The sequence below is a fragment of the Pelodiscus sinensis genome, chromosome 4 (genome assembly GCF_049634645.1).
Source record: "Pelodiscus sinensis isolate JC-2024 chromosome 4, ASM4963464v1, whole genome shotgun sequence".
Lineage (NCBI taxonomy): Eukaryota > Metazoa > Chordata > Testudines > Trionychidae > Pelodiscus > Pelodiscus sinensis.
The window spans coordinates 13,290,549-13,316,440 of record NC_134714.1 but is presented as its reverse complement, the minus strand read 5'-3'; the positions used below and the strand labels follow the sequence as shown (position 1 = coordinate 13,316,440).

At 44.1% G+C, this 25,892-nt stretch overlaps 1 protein-coding gene across 1 annotated transcript in view; it reads right to left on the bottom strand.

The window, feature by feature from the left end:
* MNAT1 (MNAT1 component of CDK activating kinase) overlaps positions 1 to 25,892 on the bottom strand; it is a 204,420-nt gene that overhangs the window by 126,485 nt on the left and 52,043 nt on the right. Inside the window, exons 2-5 of the mRNA XM_006110770.3 lie at positions 15,910 to 16,062; positions 14,445 to 14,518; positions 5,785 to 5,888; positions 657 to 797 (exon numbers count right to left, since the gene is read on the bottom strand). Coding sequence (XP_006110832.2) covers positions 657 to 797; positions 5,785 to 5,888; positions 14,445 to 14,518; positions 15,910 to 16,062 — 472 coding nt within the window. The remainder of the gene's footprint in view (positions 1 to 656; positions 798 to 5,784; positions 5,889 to 14,444; positions 14,519 to 15,909; positions 16,063 to 25,892) is intronic.

The window sequence follows — 25,892 nt, the reverse complement described above, 5'->3', positions numbered from 1 at the left end:
AGCATGAAGTTTTAAAATAGCTGACTACCAAAGATTTCCAAGAACATACTATATCTAAATTATAAAGGCTAAGCTTTCTCTTCAAGAGAGGCAAATGTACACACCAAGAAAATGTTTATAATAAAACCTCCTTTTCCTACTAACGTAGTCAATACGCCTCCTATTGTTTGCTAATACTTCAGTGTGCAAAACAGAAATTCTGATCCTTTACACTAGTTTCTTACAGAGGTAGGTAAAGGGAAGCAGTCAGTTACTAAATTTAATGAATGGGCTAGACAGACTCATTGTGATACCCTTTCTGAAATACCAGTACCTGTCACAATGAAGTACAATGTAGTATACAAACTGTTTAAAACAGGTTTGTTAGAGACCAAAAAATGGAATAACTTAAAGAAAGAAGCAGCAGAAAACATACCAAAAACACCTTCTTATTCAGTAATCTCCTGCATTTTGCAGAATTATTTCCACCATTATTCCCGCTAGTGTCTTACTAGATCTATTCTCAAAATTTTTGCAGAATGAAATAAATGAAAATATGAAATGTACAAAACTGATATTTTGTATCATCTGTATAAAACTAGTTCAAGTCCATGTCTGAAGTCCTAAAAATAATTTAAATTAGAGCTCAAAATCTATAGTTCTGTTTTGATACCCACCAGTTCATCCAGAAGTGCCTGTTTATTTTTCCTTTTTATAATTTGTTGCATTTGTTCCTCTTTCTGTATGAACAGTCGCCGTTGTTTGTTTTCCTGTCGTTCCACCTCTAAAGCTTCCTCCAGCTCCTCTTGCTCCCGAGTCTAAAACAGGCATATTAAAAATTTACTATTGGAAAACCCTCTACATTTGGCAGATAAATTTCTGCCACGAGGCCCTTCCCCCACATAAAGGGTGTTATCCTAATGTCTTTGGCAGGGATCTAGAGACAGGCACTGAAAATTATTAAAGAACTAGATAAAGGCAAAAACATTGTATGAAAACATAACAAAAATCTTGTAGTGCTCTAATTTACAAAATGAAACAAATAAGAGGGTACAGGCTAGGGACACACAGAATAGGAAAGGTGAATTTGCTGCACCTGTTCACCTACTCTGACAATACACAAGCCAGGGTATTCAACTAAATGGAAGGCAACACATTTAAACTGATCACTCATGTTTAAAAATAAAATGGATAATTAACCTGTGGAATGTACTGCAATGAGAAACAATTGAAGCCAAGACCTTAGTAGGAGTTATACCCATAATGAGAATAACCACAGTCACATCAGACAGGAAAGAAACACTTATGCTTCAGGAAATAAGCCAGTCACAAAACAATGGGGGTTAGGAAGAGTGACCTTCATGGGTAAGTTATGTCATAGTGTGATCCCCTATGTGGTTTCATGCATTTTCCTAGAAAATAAGAATGCCATACCAGTCAGACCAGTGGTCCTTCTAGCCTACTATCCTGTCTTCCAATAGTAGCCAGTGCCAGATGATTCAGAGGCAGGGAACAGAAGAGAGCAATGTATCGAATGATCCATCCCATGGTCCAGTCTCAGTTTCTAGCACTGAGAGGTTTACAGATACCCAGAGCATGGAGTTGTATCTCTGACCATCTTAGCTAACAGCTGTTGATGGACCCATCCTCCATGAAAAAAATGGTTACCTACCTTTCGTAACTGCACAGTTGCCAGAGATTTTTCCTTAGCAATCAATATCCACAGGGCCAGCTGTTGCCCCCGCTGGAGTGGCACTCCCATATGGCAATATATTAGGTGCTGCCAATCCTGTGCCTTCTCTGTTCTTTCTTGCCAGCAACTCCAGCTGTGGGGCAGGAAGGCGGGAAATGGAATGGACATGAGCAACACATCCCAAAGAAAAAGTTACATAAGATAGGTAACAGTTTTTCTTTGCGTGCTTGCTCATGTCAATTCCATTTTAGGTGACTTACGGGCAGTATCCATGGAGGTGGGCTCATAGTTCACAGATTAGCAGCTCATAGTACTGCCCTGCCAAAGCCAGCATTGGCCTGGGCCTGCTGGGACAGCACATTAGTTGGACATAAAGGTCTGGCTGCTCTACAGGTGTCCTTAAAAGGCACATGAGCCAGAAAGCCTGTAGAAGAGGCCTGAGCCCTGGTAAAATGGACAGTGACAACTGCCAGAGGCGGCACCTTCACTTGGTCATAGCAGAAGCAAATGAAGACTGTGATCAAAGAAGAAATTCTTGGAGTGGATCCAGGCCCAACTTTCATCCTGTTGGCCACCACAACATATAATTGTGTCAACTATAAAACAACCTGGTTCTGTCAAGGTAAAAGGTTCAAGCCCTTTGGACATCCAAGACACGAAGACTATCCTTTAATTTATGTGGTTTTGGGAAGACCATCAGTAAGTAGATGTCTTGACTCATATGAAACAGAGATGACATTGGGGAGAAAAGCTAAGTGTGGTGTGATACTGACTTTGTCCTTACAGAAGATTGTGTATCCAAGGCAAGTGCCCAAATCTCGGATACTCAGCAGGACAACGTCACTGCAAGTAGGAATGCGACCTTCCATGAAATGAAGAGGACAAAGCACAAAGGCAGGGACCCATGAGCTGTGATAGCACGAAGGGGACAGGATCCCTGAAGTGCAGGTAGAGATGTTCCAGGCCACTGATGGGCAACCATGAATAGTGACCCTCCATCTCAGAAGGCCACACGATTGCTAGATGCCACTGCTCCAGGCCCTTCAAGAATCTGGCTGTGATATCCTAAGTGAAGGCCAACCTACCCTGTGGTATGAGGATTGGTGACCCAGGTCTGGTGGGTGGACACTTTGTCAGGAAGCTAGGCCTTTTGGCCAGTAGCTGGGTCACAGAGCCAGGGACTGAGGTCACAGCAAAGAAAACTTGCACCTGCAGTCTGGTGACCAAGCATGTTACACCCGTCTATGGTACTGCATCCCAGTGAGCTTGGTCTTTGGTGCCAGAGGCGGAGCTGCCTCGGTCCTCTGGTGGAGCACCTGTGATCGGCTCTGGTCTTTAGCCACCAGAACCTCTTCAGGTACTGAAGCCTCCACTATAGGCTAGGAGCCCTTACCACTGCCTAGGTTTGGAGGGGGTCAAATCCCTTTCTGAGCTTGGGAGTCCAGCCACTGAGGTAACTCCTTGGAGCCCTAAAGCATGCATGCGGACTGACGTAAGTCCTTCACCCATAGGCCCTCAGCCCTTTACTGCCAAAGGGCTTCGTTTCTTTTGCCACTTTCATGGGCACTGGTGAAGAGGAGCAGTGCTGGGCTGATTTTGGTGACAACAGTACACTTCTCAGAGTGTACTCTTCTCAGCCAGTCCACTCAGCATGGGGTCAGACAAACACTAATCTGGTGCAGGATGGAGAGTCCTTGGGTGGATATCCTACTCTTAGTGGGCATGAGGGTGAAAGTTTTTATAAATACAGCACTTGGCATTCCTGTGGCTCTCTCCCAGACACTAAAGACACTGATGGGCACCAACCTGTTGCATGCCAAATATGACTTGAAGCTAAGGGCCCTAAGGCATGAGGTCTGTTGAAGGTGAGAAGACACTGCTAGCTTTTGCTACACAAGGAAGGTGCCGACTAACCACCATGGACAGCAAGAAGAAACTGAGAGGCGACAGGACCAGTGATGCCTAATATACTGCTGCTTAGGAGCACTACCGCAGGGGCCCCATGGCCAGCCTCAAGGATACACTAACACTAAAATCTCTGAAAACTGTGCATGTGGGCATGTACACATCCAAAATACAACTACATGATCAAATACTCCAAGTAGAACTAATCTACCGTAAATTAGCAAATATAACATGCGTCCAAGTATAACATGCACTCACATATTACCCACAGTTTTTCTATTGTGTGTAAAAAATATATTAGAATATCTGCGGACGTACATAACCCGCAGAGACTTCTGCCACCTTCATAAAAGAATCTGGTGGTCTTTGATGAGGCTGCCACTTGCCAACTATAAAGATTGAAGATTACAATGTCATGAAGCCCGATAATACTGGGTCTTGTATACTGGCTCCTGATACTCCAGCATATCCGATAATCCGGCACCACATAGGTCCCAAAGGTGCCGGATTATCAGAAGTCTACTGTATCTCTTTCCTAATGATTTCTAACATTTTTAGTTGTTTGATTGCTGCTGCTGCACAATGAACAGCTGTTTTCTGATAACTATGAGCAGGGCTAGACAATCTATGTAATCTCCTTGCCCATGGCAAGGAGATTACATCCCGGAAGAGCCGGGTTCAGGCGATCTGCACATGCGCAGAACGCCGGACAGCAGGGCTGACGAGCGGGGCTCGCTGTGGCTCGGCAAGCCCTGAGTATGAGCAATGACTAAGATCTCTTTCTTGAGTTGTAACAGCTAATTTAGACCCCTTTGTATAGCTGAGATTGTGTTTTCCAAAGTGTATTACTTTGCCTTTATTGACATTGACAGATGTAATTCATTTTCTTGCCCAGTCACCTAGTTTTGGGAATTCCCCTTTAAATCTTTGCAGTCTCCTTTGGAATTAATTATTTTGAATAATTTTGTATCATTTGCAAACTTTGCTACCTCACCATTTAATCCTTTTTTCCAAATAATTTAGTATGATAAATATCGTGAACTGCACTGATCCCAGTACAGATCCTTAGGGGACCCCACTATTATTTCTCTCTTTCCTCTGACACATCTGATATTTGACAGTCAGACAGGAGGTCCTACTAAATGAACTTCTTATCTCATCTCATGTGGCAACTGATGACCTGAATGGTCTTTGATTTCAGAAAATGGAATACAATGCATCACCTTTGCCCTTGTTGTTTTATACACATACATGGAGTTCTCAATTTGTTGGTACTACTCCAGTTCAACACCTTCCCTCACAAATTTCTTTGGTTCTGAGAAGGAAATGGTTCAATTTATTATTTTCAGAGTCCGAATTCTTACTGTGAATGTTGAGGGGAAAACACATGCAGAATCAGGCCTTATTCTGTCATTTCTACTACTATAATTGCTGAATTGAAACTTTTTTTTTCTTTAAAGGTATGAGAAATTTATATTTTTAATACTGGAAGAAAAACACTTAAAAACGGTTTGTCTGTAATGTTTTAATTTAAAAAAAAAAAATCCTTGTCAGACCACTTTTGAAAGCATGACTCTGCCGGAATAATATTTAATGAAAACCCTCCTGGAAAGTATGTGTGGCCCACGTAGTGAACATGTGTGCTATAGCCCTTTAAGAAGCAATATCATCATTAGCCCTTAAAAAGATTGTCTTGTTAAAGTACAAAAGTTTTTTTCACTATCACTCGTTTTAAATTTTGCATAAGACAGGCCTTTGTTTTTCCATTCTCTAACTCTCTCCTGGGACCTCCATAATGTCTGTATCTGGATTTTATTCCCCCCTCCTCCTTTGGACAAGAAAGAAATTATTGTCCTGGAATAGGAATGAACCCAGTCTCTTCTGGATATTGTCCAAATACACTGCCAGCATATACATGTTTGGAAGAGCCTGCATTTACTACCTAGTTATATCAGCCCCTCTCTAACCAACATGCACACAAAATTCAGTTGCCTAGATGATCTCCTGATGTAGACAAAGCTTTGATACAGGAGAATATTTGAATATCACATTTTTCTTACTAGGAAGCGTGCCAGTATGCGTGTTAGGTTCTTCCCACACCTCACCCCTTTTCTTTTAAAGACAGCATTTTACTAATATTCCACCTTTAAATAGTTACTTAATTCCTCAACTAATTAATAAGATTTTTAAAAAGAGAGTAAACTAACCAATTTTATCTTGTTTTTCTGAATGACTTCTTTGTTATCCTTCTGATACAGCTCCATTTTCTTTTTGGTGTTCTCCAAATCCACATTGTTGGTCAAGTTAAACACTGTATTGATATTTAAGAAAAGATAAATGAATTTGCAGTATCAGCCTGGTACAGACAACCATAACCAGTAAGTATTACTCTTATTTAATGCTCCTTGTCTCTATCACATTATTAGCATATGCCTCACAGGATAGGGCAAAAATTCACAGCACACAAAGATCAAATCCCAATCTTTCAACTCCATAGTAACTTCACTTACTTATATGGAATTATTGCAATATTATACTTGTGTAACAGAGATTAATACCTGATTTTTTGTTTCTTTCATGGGATACTACTAGCACAATCCCTTGAACAGTATCAGTAACCTGGATAAGTTACTTGTCATAGCGGCCACATTTCTGTATGTCTTGAAAGAACTAGTCCATACCTAAACTGTGCTCCTCCTCTCTCCCGAACAGGGATAATTGTTTGGGAGACAGGCAAGGGTGTGGCAGGCTGGGCCAGGTCAGTGTGCCTATGTTTGTCCATCTCATTTACACTCATTCTTTCACCCACACTTTGCATTGGTACGAGGGCAGAAGTGAGCTTTGGGGAGAGTTCTGAGGGGAGCTGTCTCGGCCCACAGAATAGGTGAGGGCAGCAAAAGTGGCAGCACAGTAAAGGGAACAAAAGAACAAATTGGCAGATATTATTGGCAGAAGCAAAAATAGGAGACAGACAATGTCAGAGATCCAGTCTGCTGCTGAGTAGCTTTTAGCCTGGAATGATGTGCCATGGAGCTGGAACCAATGAAGTAGCACAAGAATGCTGGCGAGGGTCATGAAGCCATTTAGCTCTCAAATAAAAATAACTTTGAAAATACAGAACACTAGTGTAACCAGTGAATCAGCATTCATTTTCAAAAAGTGTGGCTAATTCTATTGGTCTGTAGGGTTTTTTTTTTTTAAATCTCTAGTTTAGCATCAACAACATTTTCATTTCCTACATTGTTCTCTCCCAAAAGAGATTGGATTTTTCAACATTACATTGCTCTGAAATCATAGAATTAAAAGAAGTGCAGGGAAGAACTTTACCATTTTAGCAACACAACATTTACTATAGCAATGTTTCCTCACCAAACCCTTTTATCCAGCATGCTGGAGGAACAGGGAGTTCACAGTAAAATAAAAATGCCGGTTTACTAAGAGGAAGGGGTTTGGAGTGCAGGGCAGGGTGTGGGAGGAGCTGCAGCGCATGGGAGGGGCTCGAGCACTGCCCTCCCTCCTCCTCCTCCCCCCACAGCTCCCACTGGCCACAGTTCGTGGCTCCCAGCCCATTGGCCAGGGAGTCAGCAATCAGAGATGGGGGATGGAAGCTTTGTGACTGCAGAACTGCCAGGCCACATTTCCATCAAAAACTGGAAGGGGAGGGAGCCATTTGTGGGGTCCACTGGAGGTGAGTGACCCCCATCCAGTAGCCTCAGCCTCTTCCACACCCAACCCCTACTCCAAGACCCTTCCCAGACCAAACCTTCTTCCCAGAACATGCCCCGGCATCCCTCCTATGCCCCAGCCCCCTGCCGGCCCCACACAAATCACACTATAATCTGGACTTCCTATGCATATCAGAAATACTGGTTTATTGAGATTGCTGGTTGGTGACATGCTGGACAAAAGGGCTTTTACTGTATTTGAATCTTATTTTGACCTCTACCTTTCCAACCTGCAGCTCCTAACTGACAAACTGTTAGTAGATATTTAGGCATGGTGGCTTGACTGTCATGTGAAAGAGCTGGCATACAATCACATTTCTGATCAGAGCCCTGCAATCAAAGTAGTTGTGTGAGAGTGTCAGAACTTCCTGCCATTTAAAGCCGACACGACAGTTCTCTCAACCTTTCTAAGATGACCAGAAAAAAAGCACACGACAGAGGTACGCTGCACTACCAGGATACCCAGGAATACTTCAGGTGCATGCAGAGATACAAGATGAGAAGCAAAATGCCTTTGGTGGCCTGAGCAGCAGGAGTATTCTTCTATAACCAGGGCTCGACAAATAATAAAAGAGCCTGCGGGAGGGTGAGAGAAGAGGTGTTCATTACCCTCTTGGGGGACAAAGTACCTCCTTTCCGCATGCCTGCCAGTTGGGGGAATGGAGGCGGGGGTTGCCACATGGCTGATGAGATTTTGGCTACCATTTTGTTGACTGGCAGAACCACTCTAGAGGAAGTGTCAGCGTGCAGGATGTCGACGGTAGGGTCTGAGTCATCAGAGCCCTTCTCTGCTTGTACTCCCAAACTTCGGGCCATGCGGCGGAGTAGGTCCTGATGGGCCCTAGCGTCTCTGGAGGGCATGGACAGAGTGGCGTCGGCTAGCGCCTCGTCCAAGAAGGAAGACAATGACCCCTTCTGCACTTCACCCAAAGGGGCATCTGTGTGTCCTGGATCGTCCAAAGTGGCCGTGGATGAAGAAGGGGGAGGTTGGCTCACCGGAGTCATGCTCCCCCATGGACGTGGCACAGACTGGCCTGGAGGTAACAAGTGGCCCGCGGAAGGGGACTTGACCAGAGGTGTCGTCGACAGAGGAACTTGTGGGTCTGAAGAGACAGAAGCCGGTCTGGGAGGATCCATGCCCTGGCTTTGGTGGTATGTACAAGGGGTCCAGAAGGGCCACTGTACTGGAGGCTGAGTGGGCCACATTTGCTGTACCATGGGCACCAGGACCAGTTGAGCCCACTGTTGTTGGTACGAGTACAGAGGACTACGGTGCCAGGAACGGTGCCGGGAGCAACGCCGCGAGTGAGACCTGGAGCCCCTTGAGGACCAGAAGGATTCCGCCTCAGAATCAGACAAGTACTCTGAGGCACAGCGGCAGATATAGGGCAGGGTGAGCGGGGCGTCTGCCCTGGGCCCCGCGCTCAGGGTCAGACTGGCCGGCAGGATACCGCATTTTAAATTCCCTGGCACCACGCGTCGCACGGTGGAGGAGCACGTGTGGTGTGCTGATACGCCTCACAACACAGGTAAGAGAAGAAGTGTGCGGTGAGAGGGGCCCCGTGAAATTGTGCTGCCCTGGGTCCCGCAAAATATTCGTCCACCCCTGCTGAGGCAGACCATGGTGGTGCCAACATGGATGCCAATGAGGCTGCAACGCGCCAGGACATGGACTTTGGTTTGCCACGGTGCCGAGGTGGTGGAGGAGGCATGGCTGCACTGGAGTCCCGCACAGAGGTAGGTGCCGGTGGGCCCTGGATCGGCGGCAGTGCCTGGTGATGATGCCACACCGAGTCCGGTGTCACGTCCTGAGACATGCCGTAGGGGTCGGGCGATGCTGTCTGCCCTCATGCACCGGGTCTTCAGGCACCCTGGAAGGGGAGCGGTGCCAAGGGTCCCTGTGCCACCTGAAGGGTGCCGGGGTGGGAGGAAGAGAGGAGGATGACTCAATGAGGACCCTCGCTGCCTCCAAGGCCTCCGGTGTGGATGGGTCTGGAAAGTCCTCTGAAGGGCTAACGTCCCTTCGCTGGGAGGAGTGCCCCCCCCCCGACCTAGGAAGCCTGGGCTCGTCGACACCATGTGCCCCACTGTAGGGCGCATACCAACCCCGTTAGGCCGCCTCTTCTTCTGCAGTGCCAGTGATTGAGAGTGGTGCCAGGCTCTCTGCGGTGCCAGAGAGGCGTGGTGCATGTAGCCATCGTGCACTGAAGCCAGTGCACTGTGGGAGGCCGGTGCCCGAAGTGCCACCTCCATTAGGAGGATCATAAGATGCGACTCCCGTTCGCCCTTAGTTCTGGGCTTAAAAGCCTTGCAAATTTTACAGGCTTCCGAAAGGTGTGTTTCTCCCAGACACTTTAAGCACAAGGAGTGTGGATCTCCCCACGGCATAGGCCTATTGCACTTTTTGCAGGGCTTAAAGCCTTGAAGGCCAGGCATGCCCTACCGTGGGCACAGGGCGCACAGCGGCAGGGTGCAATCAAAGAAGAAACAACAAAAAGTCTGTAACTTAATTTGCAGGTACTTAGCTGAAGATTAACTAAAAGAAGGAGAAGAACAATGAAGACAAGGATCTCAGTGAGGAGCTGAGGGTTGTTCCAAGGACCGTTATGGCGGTAACAAGGAACTGAGTGTGAGGAGGCCAGCAGGGGTATATATGGGCCGATATACAGGCGCCACTCCAGGGGGCTCCCTAGCTGGCCCTAAGGGTACCGCTGACCGCATATGCACGCTGCTCACACATACCTATATTGGAATGCACATGAGCAATCACTCGAAGAAGAACACAAGCTACAGAATAAAACATTTAAAATACAGCATCCCCATACTGATGGCTGAACCAAATTCCACAGAATTTAAAGTGACCTCATTAAGGAGTGTTGCTCAGATATGGTCTGCAGAATTCAGCCAGTTATGGGTTTTTGAGAGGAGTTGGGTTTTTTTTAATATAGTAACATTTGAAAAAAGTTTGAAACCAACAAGCCAACATACAGTTAAAACTACAAATCCTACATATGCCTAGTTCAAAAAAAAATGTGAATACGGCTAGCAAAGCACATGCCTATTCTGCAAAGATTTCAAAGGGAAGCCAATCTTATTACTTTACTTATATCATGCTTCCAAATAGAAATATAATAGGCCTGAAAATCTTAAAGCCCATTTGTACATGAGAATTATTTACTTCCTTATTCATCTCACATTGGTTGGTTTCAGAGTTGACCTGCCTTTAGACATTTGTTGAAATACAACAAGAAGCCTATTGTATTTTCTGAAACATTCAATTCTATTTAGGCAAAACTCACAGATTTCCTGAAATTCAGCCTTTAGCGAGATTATCTCACTATTTTTTAAAAAGCTCCAAATTAATCTCATAACAAAAGGAAAAGCAATCTGCTTATGTACTATGGAATTTAGAATTACCTTTGAAACAAACCTTAAAGCCAGGTGGAACAATTATTGGCCCTGGGAAAGCAGCACTGTTTATGGTAAACAAATCTATCAGTGGTGTTTAAGTCAGCAACATCAACATCTGTCACACCTTCTCTTGAAGACATTACCAACTTTGAGCCCTCTCTTCCTAATTACTAAAGAAGTGGATTTTACCAAGAAAAGCTTATCCCCCAATAAATCTGTTAGTCTCTAAAGTGCCACAGGACTCCTGGCTGTTTTTGCAGATACAGACTAACATGGCAACCCATCAGACATTTTCCTAATTACTGGGGTTTTTAAATGTGGATCACAGTGGTCACCAGAAAGAATTCTTGCCACTGAGGAATAGTCAAGCTAGATTCTCTGGTTCTCCCATGAGGGAATATGATTGGAGGACTTACGCGGCCATGATTCAATGTACCAGCTCCAATCCCTTCCATTATGGGGCATAAGGAGTTCTTGCTGAAGCAGACAAAGCCACCACAGTGTATGGATGTCATAAAACAATTGACAATGGGCAGTCAATGTACTTTATAATGAAGCTGATGTCAAGATTTTCTTTCCTACTTCCTAATAAGGTAGAAATTGATTTATTGTGCTGCCTTACCAATAAAATAAAAAAGGTCAATGAATATTTCTCCTGCAGGGTAGCACTCCCTAATTCTCAGGTTCATTGATTAGCCAACAGAGATATTTAAAACCAAAACTGTAAATCGTTACCCTGTGGTCTATTCTGCACATGGATTTAGTGATTAATGTAGAATGTTACTGGTATAAAACAGCTACATTTAAGTTAAAAACTTACTGGCACATATTGGTGTAGCATAGACATCACATTTCCTACCCCTTATTTCCAACCTATGCTTCCAGACCGTCATCATCGTAAAGCACATTGCCACTTCGAGACTGGAGGTGGCACAGGGATGACTGCTAAATGAGGAAGTGAATTTCAGTCAGTTAACACAGTTCAATGGTCTGCAGGCTGCTGGCAGCTGCGGGTCCTACAGGCTCCAGGAGGCTGCTGGTGCTGCTGACCCAGCAGGCTCCCAGTGGCTCCTGGACCTGTAGGCTCCTGGGGTTTACTAGCACTGCCACCACTACGGGCTCCCAGTAGTGGCTAGTGCTTATTAGTTAACAGGTTAACTTCTACATCCCCACTGCTGAAGGCACACAGCTTCAGAGCAAAGCTGATTGCTAAAGCTCCAACACCTCCCCCCAAAATACCACTTTCAGCATCAACTGAAGATCGCAAATATCCCAACCTCTTCTGCTCTTACCCTCTTTTAGGGAGAGGATGGGGAAAAAAATTAATACTGAAGCTGGAAAAACCTAAATTAAAGATTATGAATTATGGATGTTCCATTTCAGTTCATTTTAGCATTAAAAGAATGATTTTTTGAAGTGCTTTCACAGTTAGAATTATTTCCAATTACTCATTCCCATCAGGTCAAATATGGGACATTTTGGATGTCACAGGTGCAGAAATTCTCCATGTCTTTGTTGCCTTTTATATTTTGAGAGAGCTGCGTGCCTTTGCATTGTGTCATTTCCTTTGTTAAAGTTTATATGAACCACAAAAAAAAAAAACCAGGTAAAAAAGTCACAGGCATTAAGTTCTTTACATCCAGTAAGTGTTCACTAGATAGTTATTCTGGCATGAGCACAAGTTACTAAACAATGGTTACTATAAAAAAAGTCTTTGAAAAGTGGAAAGGTAAGTTCTTACCCATAGGGCACATGAATAGTAGTCACTTTTTCCTACTTGAGTATACTGCAAGCTTTATAACGCAATAATTATTATTAGCTATGTACATGGTAGTAATGCCTAGAGGCCCTACTGAAGGATCAAAACCATACTGTGCTAAGTACCGTACATGCACACTCTAAAAAGACAGCCCTGGCTCGAAGAGCTCATCCCTATGTTTTTTGGGTTTTTTTTTTTTTAAGCAATTAAAGAAGCAATACGGAAGGGAAGGATAGGGAGAAGGCACAAAGGGTGTGGCTGCTATTATTGTACTTGTAGCAGTGTTCTTTGCAAGGCTTATTCCTGCTCTCTGAAATCAATGGGACATACATATGCCTCACAATGGGTGCTGTGCATAGCTAACCCAAGGGCAGAATTTACACCATTCATTTTTTCCTAATGTTAATTACAATCAAGTGTTTGCAATGATCTAAAAACTGCCAAAATGATTTTTCCTGAGGAATTTTTTTTAAATGTGGTTTCCACTCAAGAACTTGTGTAAAACATTTTAGCCCAAAGCATTTTAATGGTAACATTCTAAACCACTTCAAAAGGTGTGTGTGGAGGGGTGGGGTGGGAGAAACAAAATAGAAATATTGGCAGGTGAGCACCAAAATGTTCATGTTTGTTGCTACATCACCAGTGTTCCCCCTGCTCTTTCCATTTAAAAAAATAAATGATAAGCTTGTTGTGAAGGGGAAATGAATCTTCCAGATAAGGTTATAGGTCGCATCTGACGAGAGACAACACTGTAAATGGCACATGCTCAAATTGAATTCCAAAGAAACAATCACTGGGGGGGGGGGGGGGCAACAAATGTCCCAGGGGCTGCAGAGATGTACACTGTTGCATGTTTTACATACTTAGTTCTATAAACCACATTGTTTTTAGGCCTTATGGAGTTTATTTACTTGTAATTTACTAAGCCTCCAAAGCAAGGAGAAGCAAAATGAGGTTTACAGGAGCTGTTGGAAAAAGGTTTATTGTCGACAGAACCACGTCTAGACTACCTTTTTGGTCGACAAAACTCCGTGTCAAAAACAACTGGCAGCCATGTTTATGCTAAATCCCGGCTTCATTAGCAATTTCGATGTGCTTCATTTGCATCCCTCTGTCAACGGAGGAATGCAGTCTAGACACAGCCACTGAAACTAACAAACAGCAACAAAGTTCAGAGGAATCCTTATTCATCTTTGCTGAGGAGTTAAAAGGGGGTAACATCACCTTCACCATGTTTTCTCTTAAACCTCAATCATTACCTTTCCTGACAGCACCTAGCCCCTTCACTCCTCCTCCAAAAAACAATTTAAGAATGACTCCTTTGAACACTTCTGTCTTTGTCTATGCAGACTCCAGCACCCTTCCATAAATCCTGAGTAACTCTGAAAAAGCAGAAAATGAACTCCAATACAAACAAATTCCTCTTTCAAAGGGCAAATCTCTGCTTCAGCAAATCCAAAAGAGAAAGAGTTCAGCGTCTGCTCCTAAAACTTCCTTTCCCGCGTAGCAACAAAATGCGGCCACAGTGGTATGCAAGGTCATCTGCTTCAAAGCAGCTTCCAACTACTGTACTCACAGAAGCAAAATGATGAAAGACGCCATATGGCTGCTGTCATGGTAAATAAAGGTAAACAGAGGCATATAATAAGAATTAGAATTTTTCTTCTTTGTTTAATCTTTGCTATTGCAGCACCAACAATACCCTGTATGCCTTTTCTTTCCAGCAATAAAACACTACTTCCTCTATGCATCATAGTTTTCTCTTGCAGATAAAATGTTTATTACTTAAATATGTCCCCCAATTGGGCAAATCTGATTAAAAATGTAAGGAAAAAGTAATTAGATAAACATCAGGTACCATGATAAATCCTATTAAAGAAATGCAGCTTTGATATTCTCCGAGGCAGTTGGAAGATAAAAGCCTGTGGTCTCATGAGCACAGCACATCAAAAATGCAAGCATTAAGACTTACCAATTTCTTCTACTTCTTCCAGGAAATCATTATATTCCGTTAGACTGGGAAAGTCATCTTCTCTTTTATTGTATCTGAGAGAGACGAGAAACTACTGTTTGCATAATGCACCAACATGGCAGCTTAATTCAACATTGTGTTCATTTCATGCATAGTACATTTGGCCAAGGATTATTGTCAGTGAGATACAACTGCCCATCCCCAAAGTAAAGAAAAGAAGTGGAGGCATATCCTAGCAGATACCAATTCCAAGCTAGCTCCTTGCTCATGTCTAATAAAAGGGCAGACTTATTTTCTAACTGAAAGTACCACAAATAAGCACCTCAACTCTTTGTGGAAAAAGGCTGAAAAGTGCAGAGTCTGGCTTTGTGCCCAGCTCTGTTGCAGCCAATAAGGTGCACTGTAGTTGAGCCCAGGCACCCACACCTCTCAAAGCTCACATGGGATGTGCAAGTCTGACCCAAAATGAGGGAAATACAAAAGATATTCATGCAATAAACATAAAATGCTGTGGGATTCCTACCTTAAGAGTCAACACGTCCTTTATTTCTGACAGTTTACTCAACAATAAAGGTGAGAGGCCAAAATAGTTTACTCCCTAGGGAATTCTGAACCAAAATATTAAAAATTGTGACCACATTTTAAAATGTGACATATTTTGCAGATTGTGTTTAACTAACATCATACGATCATGCCATTTTCAATTATGTTGGTAATTTCATTTCAAAATACCCATCAGTAAGTATGTCTGTAGCAATACAGATACCAGCACACTTATAGGGCTCCATGGAGGAGATGGCATTACTGATGTTTCCATGTATGTCAGGCACAGAAGATTTCAGAAGCATAAGTCTATAGCAAAGAAAAACCTGAGGCTGGCCAGCCAGCACCAGCCAACTCAGGTTTGTGGGGCTCTTCCACAGCTATGCTGATTTCTGCACTCAGATTAGAGCCGGAGCTATGGGACTCTCCCATTTTACAGGGTCCAGACCATCTTTATTTCAGGGATTCTCACCACAGTTCCAAAGATAGGTCCAGATTGCAATAATAAGGCAGCCCGTTCCCTGCTCCACTTGCTGATTAACCTCAGAAAGACAAAGCAACTACTGTCCTCATACTCTAGAGCCAATTCAATTTAGAAAGTAAACTCTTTTCAATGAGGCCAGCACAATACTCCCACTCATCCACATTACACACAGTAGACCCGGTTAGGAAAGCAAGGATCCCCCAAGGTCATGTTGAGCCTCCATTCCTCATGAGGTCAACCAGCAACATGGCTTGCAGAGAAAATCAATTCCTTTTTTAAATAAAATCAGACATTTAAAACCTTCAAAGTGAAACAAAATTAAGACATCTGAATCTTTAGATACATCCGTACACTCCCACTGGCAAAACTAAATCATTTTCTGAAGATGGAAATAATTTAAGGCCATTTGAATTTCGTTTTCTGAATTAAGATATTCACATTTTCAATACTTTCTTCCGAATTTCCACCTCCTTATCTATGGCAGGATCTTCAAAGAGTTGTACTCTGAAGTTGCTCTTCCGCAGCGGCGTATTACACTCTGGACAGTTTCCAGCCCCCCGGACAAACAGCAGCTCCACACAACTTTCGCATCTGAAGGAGAGAAGAATAAGGTAAAGAAAAAAGTGATGCTTAACTGTAACTGTGATGTAAGTCTTCCCCATTTATTATTCGGACGTTGTTTTTAAAATGTTGTGCAAACAAGGGTGTGAGCAAGGAAACACTTTGTGCTCGTGAAAGGTACCAGGTTAATATCACTGGAAACAAAGGTCCTCCATTCAAAGTACACAAGAGCACCAGCAATGGCAGTGCAAGTTTCTCCACATGGGCCTGGTCTTAGGAAGCTTCCTTCAGCTGGTGAGACATTTATTTATTCTCCCTGCTTCAACCACTTAGTCTCTTAGCTAAGAATACCAGGAAGCCTGTAGGGATGTGAAAGTATAACCGTGTACTTGGTTAACTAATGAGCCTGAGCTGATCAGTTAGCGTTCACGGTTACACACAGGCTCCCAGTAGGCGTGGGGAGTCAGCTTTAGAAGCTGGTTCCCACTACACACCAGCTCTTGGAGAGCTGCCTGAATCCACTGCTGCTGCCTCTGTGTCAGAAGCAGCAGCATGGAGGAGAGGGGGAGGTAGGTGGGAACCAGTACGCATTAGCAGCCAGTTTAAAAGTTGACTCCCCAAGTGCCCTGGCTCCCAGGCAGCTGACTGCACCCCATGTGTAACTGCTGGTTACACAGTTACTTAATTAAATGCATTTTAACATCCTTAGACGCCTACATCTTCACTGTAAAGTGGGCAAGTGGGTGACCTAGAGGGAAAAAGGAGGGGAGCTGGGAGAAGCCCCACTGGTAATAATGGAATGAACACAGGGTTACCTGCACTTTACATTTACCTGCCAGGCAGGCTCTGTCATCTAATAAAAAAGTTGTGGCCTGATTAAACCAATATCAAATGTCTGCTGTCCTCCTTTTGGTATAGCCAGACAACAAAAAGGGATCACAATCTGTCCCATAGCCTTCCCAGCAGCTATAGTACTGTAACAACCCTGTCTAGCTCTGGACCGGAGCTAGATTCAAACCAGGATCACATTCAAGAGATTTCATGTTCCATTATTACAAATGCCCGGTGTTAAAGTTCCCTTGTTTTTTCTGCTAATACATTCAGACAACTGCACATAAATACACTGTACACAGAAGCTACATAAGCTATTACCTCCTGCTTCAAAAAAATGCTGATTTTATTTCTAACACATTGACAAGCATCTTAATTTATAACTGTCACTTGATAAATGTCAACTGACATTTAACAGAGGAAGAGCACACACACACACACACACACACACACACACACAATGTGGAAAACAATACACAACTCAAGATGTATTTGGGTACTAATATCCATGCACAATACAAGCAAAGCACAACACCTGTTGCAGTCACGTCCTATTGTTGAGTGAGAGAGAGTCCTATTTATAATATCTGGTACATGAAAGCCACAAAACAGTTGTACACTGATGACCAAGCTTCACTGTCTCTTCCTAATGTCAGTCTGCCGGGCAAAGAATTAAGCAGTTGTGAGGAATACTGAGCTAGTTTTGTTTCAAAACTACCATCCAGTTAAACAGACTGGTTCCATTACTTTTTGGAACAAAGCAGGCTAGAGTTAATCAACTTTACCCTGCCTTCATTTAAGATTGGAAATTGTAGAATAGCGTAATTGTAATTTTTGGCTTTGGTTTTACTTAACATACAAGCAGAGTGACAATCTTACAGTCTCTTCAACACTGGCTGACGCCATTCAATAAGCCAATCTTATTATTTATATTTCTCTCTCATACACACTCACATTTCCATTTCAGAAGCACAAATATATATAAATACAATATATTGGTGGAGGAGAGGAAAAAACTTTTTAGCACCTTACACTAGAAAAATAAATGAGCTACAACAGGGATATCAGTTAAAAAAAAAATCAGGGTTCTTTTCAAATGCTTTGCCTACCATCATTTATGACAACACCCATAGCTGAAATATAATAGAAAGATGGTGGGAGGAAATGTTCTTTTTTTACCACTATGTTTACTTTGCACATGTGACAACCTGATTGATGTTTATAGACAGTTTCATGGTTTCCTTGGTTTAAGTACTGTAGTCTATTTTGTTTGTGTGGGTCTCATATCACCTGGTGCAGAAGAGAGGGGGAGGAAGGGACAAATTTTATTTTAAAATTAGGGAAACTAGACTGTCAATTCTTAAGATACAACTGTATCTGCTCCAATCCCTCAGAGAGACAAACACCTACAAGATCTTTAAGTTTTAAGAATGCTTGATTTTCCACTTCCGCAGGTGAGTATTAAATATATTGACAGACCCAGATGAAAACCCATAAGTCACCTACTTCAGGACAGGCCCAACATGGAAAATAACAGAACATCACTGGTTGTCACCTAGAGCCCCCAGCTAAAACTCCCTCCAGAGCCCATCATTGATAACCTATCCCTGAAAACAATTTCTCACTCTTATAAAATACAGGACTATGTAGCACTTTAAAGACTAACAAGATGGTTTATTAGGTGATGAGCTTTCGTGGGCCAGATCCACTTCCTCAGATCAACATGTAGAAGAAACCTTGAGAAACAGACCAGCCCACGCCTACAGACAGCCCCCCACTCTGAGGCAAATACTCACCAGCAGCCACACAAAAACATCACAGAAACAGGGACATAAAAACCCGTTTAATTGTTTAACCAGTTAACTGATTAAAGGGGAGGATGGATGGGGAGGATAGGGTATTGCTCCAGCCCAACTGGAGTGACCTCCCCCGCCACTGGGCTGGAGCAGCCGGTCTTCCTCTCCCCTGCCCCCAAACCTACTGCAAATGGGGCTGCTGGGGCAGGGCAGCCCTTGCCTATGGTGAGCCTGAGCACCACATAGGCCGGGGCTGCTCTGGTATCCCGGTTGGAGCAGCCCCTGCCTATGGGATTCCTAGGCCCACTTCGGACATTCCTATCCACAGCAGGTGCCCCACAGGACTGGAGCAACCCACTGCCCATGGCAGTGCCCACGGTTAACCTTCACCAATAAGCCTCTCATGTTAAGAATGAGGCTTACCGGTTAACTGGTTAAACATGCTCATCCCTACCCAGGGACCTATCCCCGCAAACAAACCCCATTGTCAACTGTCCACACATCTGTACAAGCAACACCATTACAGGACCTAACCACATAAGCCACACCACCATCAGGGGCTCATCCGCCTGAACATCCACTAATGTGATATATGCCACCAACTGTCAGCAATGCTCCTCTGCCATGTATATTGGCAAAACTGGATAGTCCCTACACCAAAGGATACATGGACACAAATCAGACATCAGGAATGGTAACACACAAACCTGCGTGAGAACACTTTAACCTCCCTGGACAATTAGTAATGAATTTGAAAGTAGCCATCCTTCTACAAAAGAATTTCAAAACCTGATTACAAAGGGAGACAGTATTGAATTTGCAAATGAACTCCAGTTCAGCTATCAACTTAGGATTGAATAAGGATTTTAACTGGTTAATGCATTACAGATGCAATTTCCCCTCTCTTGATAGTCACATCTCCTTATCAAATGCTGTAAATGAACCATTTCCACCCTGAGTTGATTAGCCTCATTCACACAAGTAACTTCTTTCTTTTGTTGCTCTTATATACAGGCAGTCCCTGACTTACGCAGATCCGACTTATGTCGGATCCGCAGTTACAAACGGAGCTCCCCTGGAGGACACGGACTGCGGGACCTCGCGGTCCTCCCGCCCGTGTACTCGGGGGCTTTCTCCGCGTCTCTGTGGTCTGCAGACCAGGAGGCCGCGGAGCAAAGCCGCGGGGGGGCTCGGGCAGCGAGGCAGGGGCTGCTCCGCTGCCGGCTTCCCCAAGGCTTTGCAAAGCCGCGGGGGGGGCTCGGGCAGCGAGGCAGCCCGGGCGCGCCTGGGCTGCTCCGCTGCCGGCTTCCCCGAGGCTTTGCAAAGCCGCGGGGGGGCTCGGGCAGCGAGGCAGCCCAGGTGCGCCTGGGCTGCTCTGCTGCCGGCTTCCCCGAGGCTTTGCAAAGCCTCGAGGAAGCCGGCAGCAGGACAGCCCAGACGCCCCGTGGCTGTCCCACTGCTGGCGTCCTCAGAGGCTTTGCTCCCCGTCTCCCTGGCAGACCAGGGAGACTGGGAGCAAAGCCGTGGAGGACCCAGGTGGCGGGACCATGGTGCGTCTCGGTCCGCCGCCCGCGTCTTCCTGGTCTGCTGGGGTGGGGGGTGGAGGCACAGCTAGTACGCCCCCCCCGCAGCAGACTAGGCTTTTCTCCAGACGCCATGGCAGAGCAGCTGGTGTGCTGCCGGTTGGTCCAGTAGCGCCGAGGAGCGGCACTACTGGAGCAACCCAGCAGCACCCCAGCTGCTCTGCCCCAGGCGTCCCCAAGTCAGCTTCTGCTGAAACTGACCAGCGCTGACTACAGGAAGCCCGAGGCAGAGTTGCTCTGCCCCGGGCTTCCTGGAATCAGCTGCTGATCAGTTTCAGCAGCAGCTGACTTGGGGACGCCTGGGGTTCTTAAGTTGATTCTGTATGTAAGTCAGAACTGGCGGTCAGTTTCAGCAGCGGCTGAATCTGGACGCCAGTTCCGACTTACATACAGATTCAACTTAAGAACAAACCTACAGTCCCTATCTTGTACGTAACCCGGGGACTGCCTGTATACACCCCGCCACTCCAATTCATCTGATGAAGTAGGTTTTACCCACAAAAGATTATGCCCTAATAAATCAGCTAGTCTCTACGGGTACATCTACACAGCAGAGCTTAACTTGAAATTAGCTAAGCAAATTGAGCTACGTCAATTGTGTAGTTTATTTCAAAATAGCTTATTTTGAAATTGGGAGCATCTACACAGCACTTATTTTGAAATAGAACACTCTTCCTCCGATTTCCCTTACTCCTCATACAATGAGGGTTATAGGATTCAGAGTAAGAAACGACATTATTTCAAAATAACTGCCTGCTGTGTAGATATGGACTAAGTTATTTCGAAATAATGTTGCTGTGTATATGTACCTTACGGTGCCACAGGATTCCTTCACAGTTTGACCCAGCCATGGATGTTTTATTATGGTATTGCCTAGGGATCAATTCAGAACAAGACCCTACTGTGCCAGGCACCATACAAAACCAACAGCACCTGAAGATACTTAACATTAGAGATGTTAAAATCTGTTTATTCAGGTAAATGTGTAACTGTTGAAAATGTAAGCAGTTATGTGTTTACATGCAGGGAGTGGCTCCCTGGGAGACAGTGCATGTGGAGAGCTGCCTGCTACCCCACGGCTGCCTCTGATACAGAGGCAGCAGTTGAGGTGGAGGGAGAGGGGAAAGTGGCTCCACATATACCGGTTCCTCACTTGCCCCACTTCCACTGTATCAGAGGCAGCAGCACGGGGGAGGCAAGCAACTCTGCAGGAGCCAGTACACACATGGGGAGCTCCTGCCTATTCCCCTGGGAGCCAGTGAGCATGGGGAATCAGCTTAAAAGCTGGCTCCCTGCAAGCACTGACTTCCACCTGCCCCTCCACCTCTCACAGGATACAGAGTCAGTAGTGCGGGGGGGGAGCCTGTGTATAACTGTGTACATTAACCAATGAGCTCAGGTTATTGGTTAACACTTTCACATCCCTACTTAACGTTTCCCTTCCTTCCCCCAAATCGACTAGATTTCAAGTTCATATTAAAAACTCAGCTGTGGAAAGTATCCCTGCCCTGCCTGGGAAAGCACTGACACAAGTGATCTAGTGCTTTCTCAAATTGAGGCCAATGTCTTTTGAAGGCTAGAAAATATCTGTCCATGTCAAAAGGGTGACAGGATACTTCTAGCTGGGAATTCTATTGCATGTGGTCAAGCTCCCATTCCCCTCCCACACCAAATCCTGCCCTCTATTACTTATGCGTAACCTCTTTTGAATTCAACGGGGATTTCACTGGACTTTTTAAAGGTGGAATGTTGCATGGAGCAGACAAAAATCTCTTGCCCAGCAGCAGTTTCCTCACCATCCAAGAGAACAATTAAAGAACTGAAACTCTACACTTCCTTGTTGATAGGCCATACATGCCCCCAAGCAAAGGAAGGTCTGGCTACCTTCTCAACGATTGATCGCAGACACGTTTGATCTCAAGAATATTCTTGTTTTCTTAAAAGGAAAGAATCTCCTGAGATCCCGTCTGACTGGTTCTTTTTGATGTCTTTGTATATCACTAAACCCAAAGAACACACTTACAACACCACCAGGGCAGGCTTCAGGAAAAGGAGGGGATTCATTCAATTTTGAACATGCACACAGGCCCTGATCCTGATTAGTGCTCTGCTGTGCCAGGCCTTGTACAAACAGGAAAAGAAAATATGGTTCCTGCCCCTAAAAAGTTTATAAACTAAGGCCTCAACCCTGCAACATGCAGATGAACTGCTGCATCCACAAGGAGTCCCAGTGGGGTTTTCTACAGACAGTCACAGTAGTCAGACCACATCTTGCACGTAGGGTCACCCACCTTTTAAAAAAGTGGGACACATGCAGTTGCCCCATGTCTCTAAAGCTCCACCCCCTGCTCTTCCTCTTCTCCCAAGGCTGTACCCCATGGCCGGACTGGAAGCCAGACTGTAAGAACCATCCAAGGAACTCCTGCTCTCCACCTCCACCCAGGCAAGGACCTAAGAGCAGCACCCAGCCCATGTCCCTGCCCCCCCAGGGCACATTGTCCAGGGCAGGTAGAAGAACTAGGCCTATCCACAGCAGCTCGGATTCCCTGGGGAACTTTTACTACTGCCTGGCTCTGGCTTATAGTCTGGCCAGGGGCACGAACTTATGGCCAGTGCGGGGAGCGAGCGTGCTAAGGCCAACTTCAGCCCCCACCAGGAAGAGGCTGGTGCCACCCTTAATCCTAAGGCAGATGTGGAGCAGCACGACAAGAAATCCAGGACAAATGCTGTCCCAGAGTCATTCAGCCCAGGACTGGGACTTGAGCTCTGCATTTTGGGATTGTCCTGCCCAATTCAGGATGGGTGGTCACTTTAGGTGTACAGGGCAGCTGTATAGATTCAGACAACGTACCATGCATCTATTTAGCAGTAGCAGTAATAGCTACTACATTAACATTTCCTTATGTGCCCAATTTTGACAATTCCATTTAGCAACTGGCAACCCATTTAGGCCTTTGTGTATCAATTATTCTATTGAACCAGGACAGGCATTTTTGGCCCCAAATTCAGAAGAGCCCTTAAGCAAGTGCTTAAAACCCACTGAAGTTGGCACTTACGGGCTTTGTCAGGACTTCAGAGAGCTAATATTACCTAAAGATAGAAAAAGTTATGGACTCCTGCTTAAATCAGGACTGTACATTTGTTCAGATCTGGACCCTGCTCCCATACTAGTCCATGGCATAATTTAGTGGAAACTGGATCCTGAATAACGATGCATTTGTCAGGGAAACAGAATAGAAAATACATATAAAATTGTATTAGATGTGAGATTAGTGTTTACAATCTTAATATAGAAGATATCAAAGAAAACTATGAATTACAGGGTATCACTTGTGTGCGTCCTAAAAAGCACTTATTTAATCAAGAGAAGTCATCCAACAGAATAGTTGAGTGAATAGGCTATGGGTAACACAGTTCACTAATTTCACCACAAACTTTAGAGAGAAAAAGAGACCTGGATTCTTTATAGTAGAAGATGGTCAGCAAAATCCAATTATCATTACAAAGGTCAAGTATAACACCGGCAAGATTTACTAACAAATTTTTATCCCATTTCTGAAATGCGAAACAGTAAATGAAGAGCTCATGCATGTAAAAGATCTTGCTCTACAATTGTACTGGGAAGTGTGAAAGACTGACAACAGACTGCAATATTATGAATGAACCTATGGAAAGAAGATAAACTATGAAATTAGGGAAAAAATGTATTTAACACAAACAGTTGCATTTTTGCGACGTTGTATGGATCTTCCCATGTAAGGAGGGGGGATGCTATTGTACTACCTTTCTTATGAACCTTTTGAAGTCACCCTCCTGGAGCAGTATGTATGTATTAGTTTAAACTGGTTTCTCTAGGGATCAGGACAAAGGAAGGATTTTGGATAAATAGTCTGGTTTTAAATTGGTTCAGGATCTTCTGCCTGATCCAGCAAATGGATAGGCTCCCTGATCCCTGAAGGGTCTCAAACCTTAGGGTAGTTTGAATGGACTGGAACTACTACGGTTTTATTCTGAGCTGAACTTATAACCCCCCTCCCCCCTTCACAGAGGGTCTGAAGGACTGTTCCTGTCAAAATCCATATTAAGATTGGGATGAACTCTGGTAAACTTATGAGCATGTGTGTAGATAACTTATTGTTTTAATGTGTTTTTCTGTAATACTTTTTACCTTAAGAATAAAATGAGCTTCCTAGAGAGCCATGTAGATTATAATTGGAGTTATCCACCCTTGGAAGAGAGAAAAAAAAAGCAGGTGTCCTTAGGCAACCCAGTTCCCTGTTAAACCCAACCTGTCTGTGTTGGGTTTAATAGGGAACAGTGCAATCTGAAAATACCCCAGTCAGAAAGGAATACACACAAGAATCTCCACCCTGAAGAAGCAATAACTGGGGAGCCAGAAGCCTGAGAGGATGCCCTTGCTAGGCTACTGACAGGAAACACAGGTGAGGTTGCCCTGCATCGGCACGATAGCTTATTTATGAGAAATTCAAACAACAAAAAAGCTGAATGTATTTTGAATTGTGAATACATTCACCACACTAAATTACTTCCTACATTTAATCTAAGTTAATCATAGTTGATAACTTACTGTGTTCAATACTGCTCTCTCATGTGCTTCAGAAACATTTTTTGGAAGTTTGTTCTTTTTTGGGAGAACATTGATATTTTATAAAATAGCTCCAATTACTGGAGATGGGCATTTATTTTGGACGACCCCTCTCAAAACAAATCTTTAAACAGTAAAAGCTTGGGTGTGATCCAGCATTCTATGCATCTCTCTACGGACTGTACTTGGAGGGTAGGGGGGGGACGAATAAAGGATCAGGAGTCACCAATGCTACTGCTATGTTAAGACAAATGGATGTAGTTCACATTTTGATGGTGCTGCATATTGTTTTAGGCTGGTTGGCTGCAGAGCAAACAAAACAGCAGCATAAAGGAAGGGCTCTCTCTGCAAACAAGAAGTGCTAGAAATGCTCTCTTTTTAATGAAATCTTAGATTCTGCTGAATACAGCAAAAGTCCGCAGAAGAAGCCTAGATCTATGGTCATTACTCATTCCTAAGAACATTTTTATGGTTTTCTTTTGTTTATGAAGCAGAGCAGTAGAGTTGTTTTATTCTCCTTCTTTGCAAAGAGGGTTGTTTTTTTTTTTTTGAAACAAAAAAAAAATCCAAATATTTAACTACTTCTATCCCCCTTTTTTCTGGCATTTTAACCAACATTCTTCTATAATCTAAATTAACCTGTATTTCATCTATGTGCTATCCTGGCTAGGCACAGTTCAGATAAAATGACGATATAAACATTGATCCCAGACTTCAACCAAAACCAAAGAGGTTCAAGCAGGGGGAGGGGAAAGGGTAAGTGGAAGGAAGAGAAAAGAGGGCAATTATTTTTCTCTTTTTATTTGCACTTGTCTCTGCCATTTGTCATTTCCATCTGTCATTATTCAAATGGAACCAGAAGAGGAGGACCTAAGATACCAACAGAAAAGAGATTCTGTGGTATATGTGAATAGGAAAAACCACAAGAAATCACATAAGAAAAACTTGAGCTAGTAAGATTTCTACCCTGATTTCCATGCCAGAGATGCTTTAAAGAACACTGACCGCCCTTTTAATGCAGATAAAAAGATTCCTGATATCTTC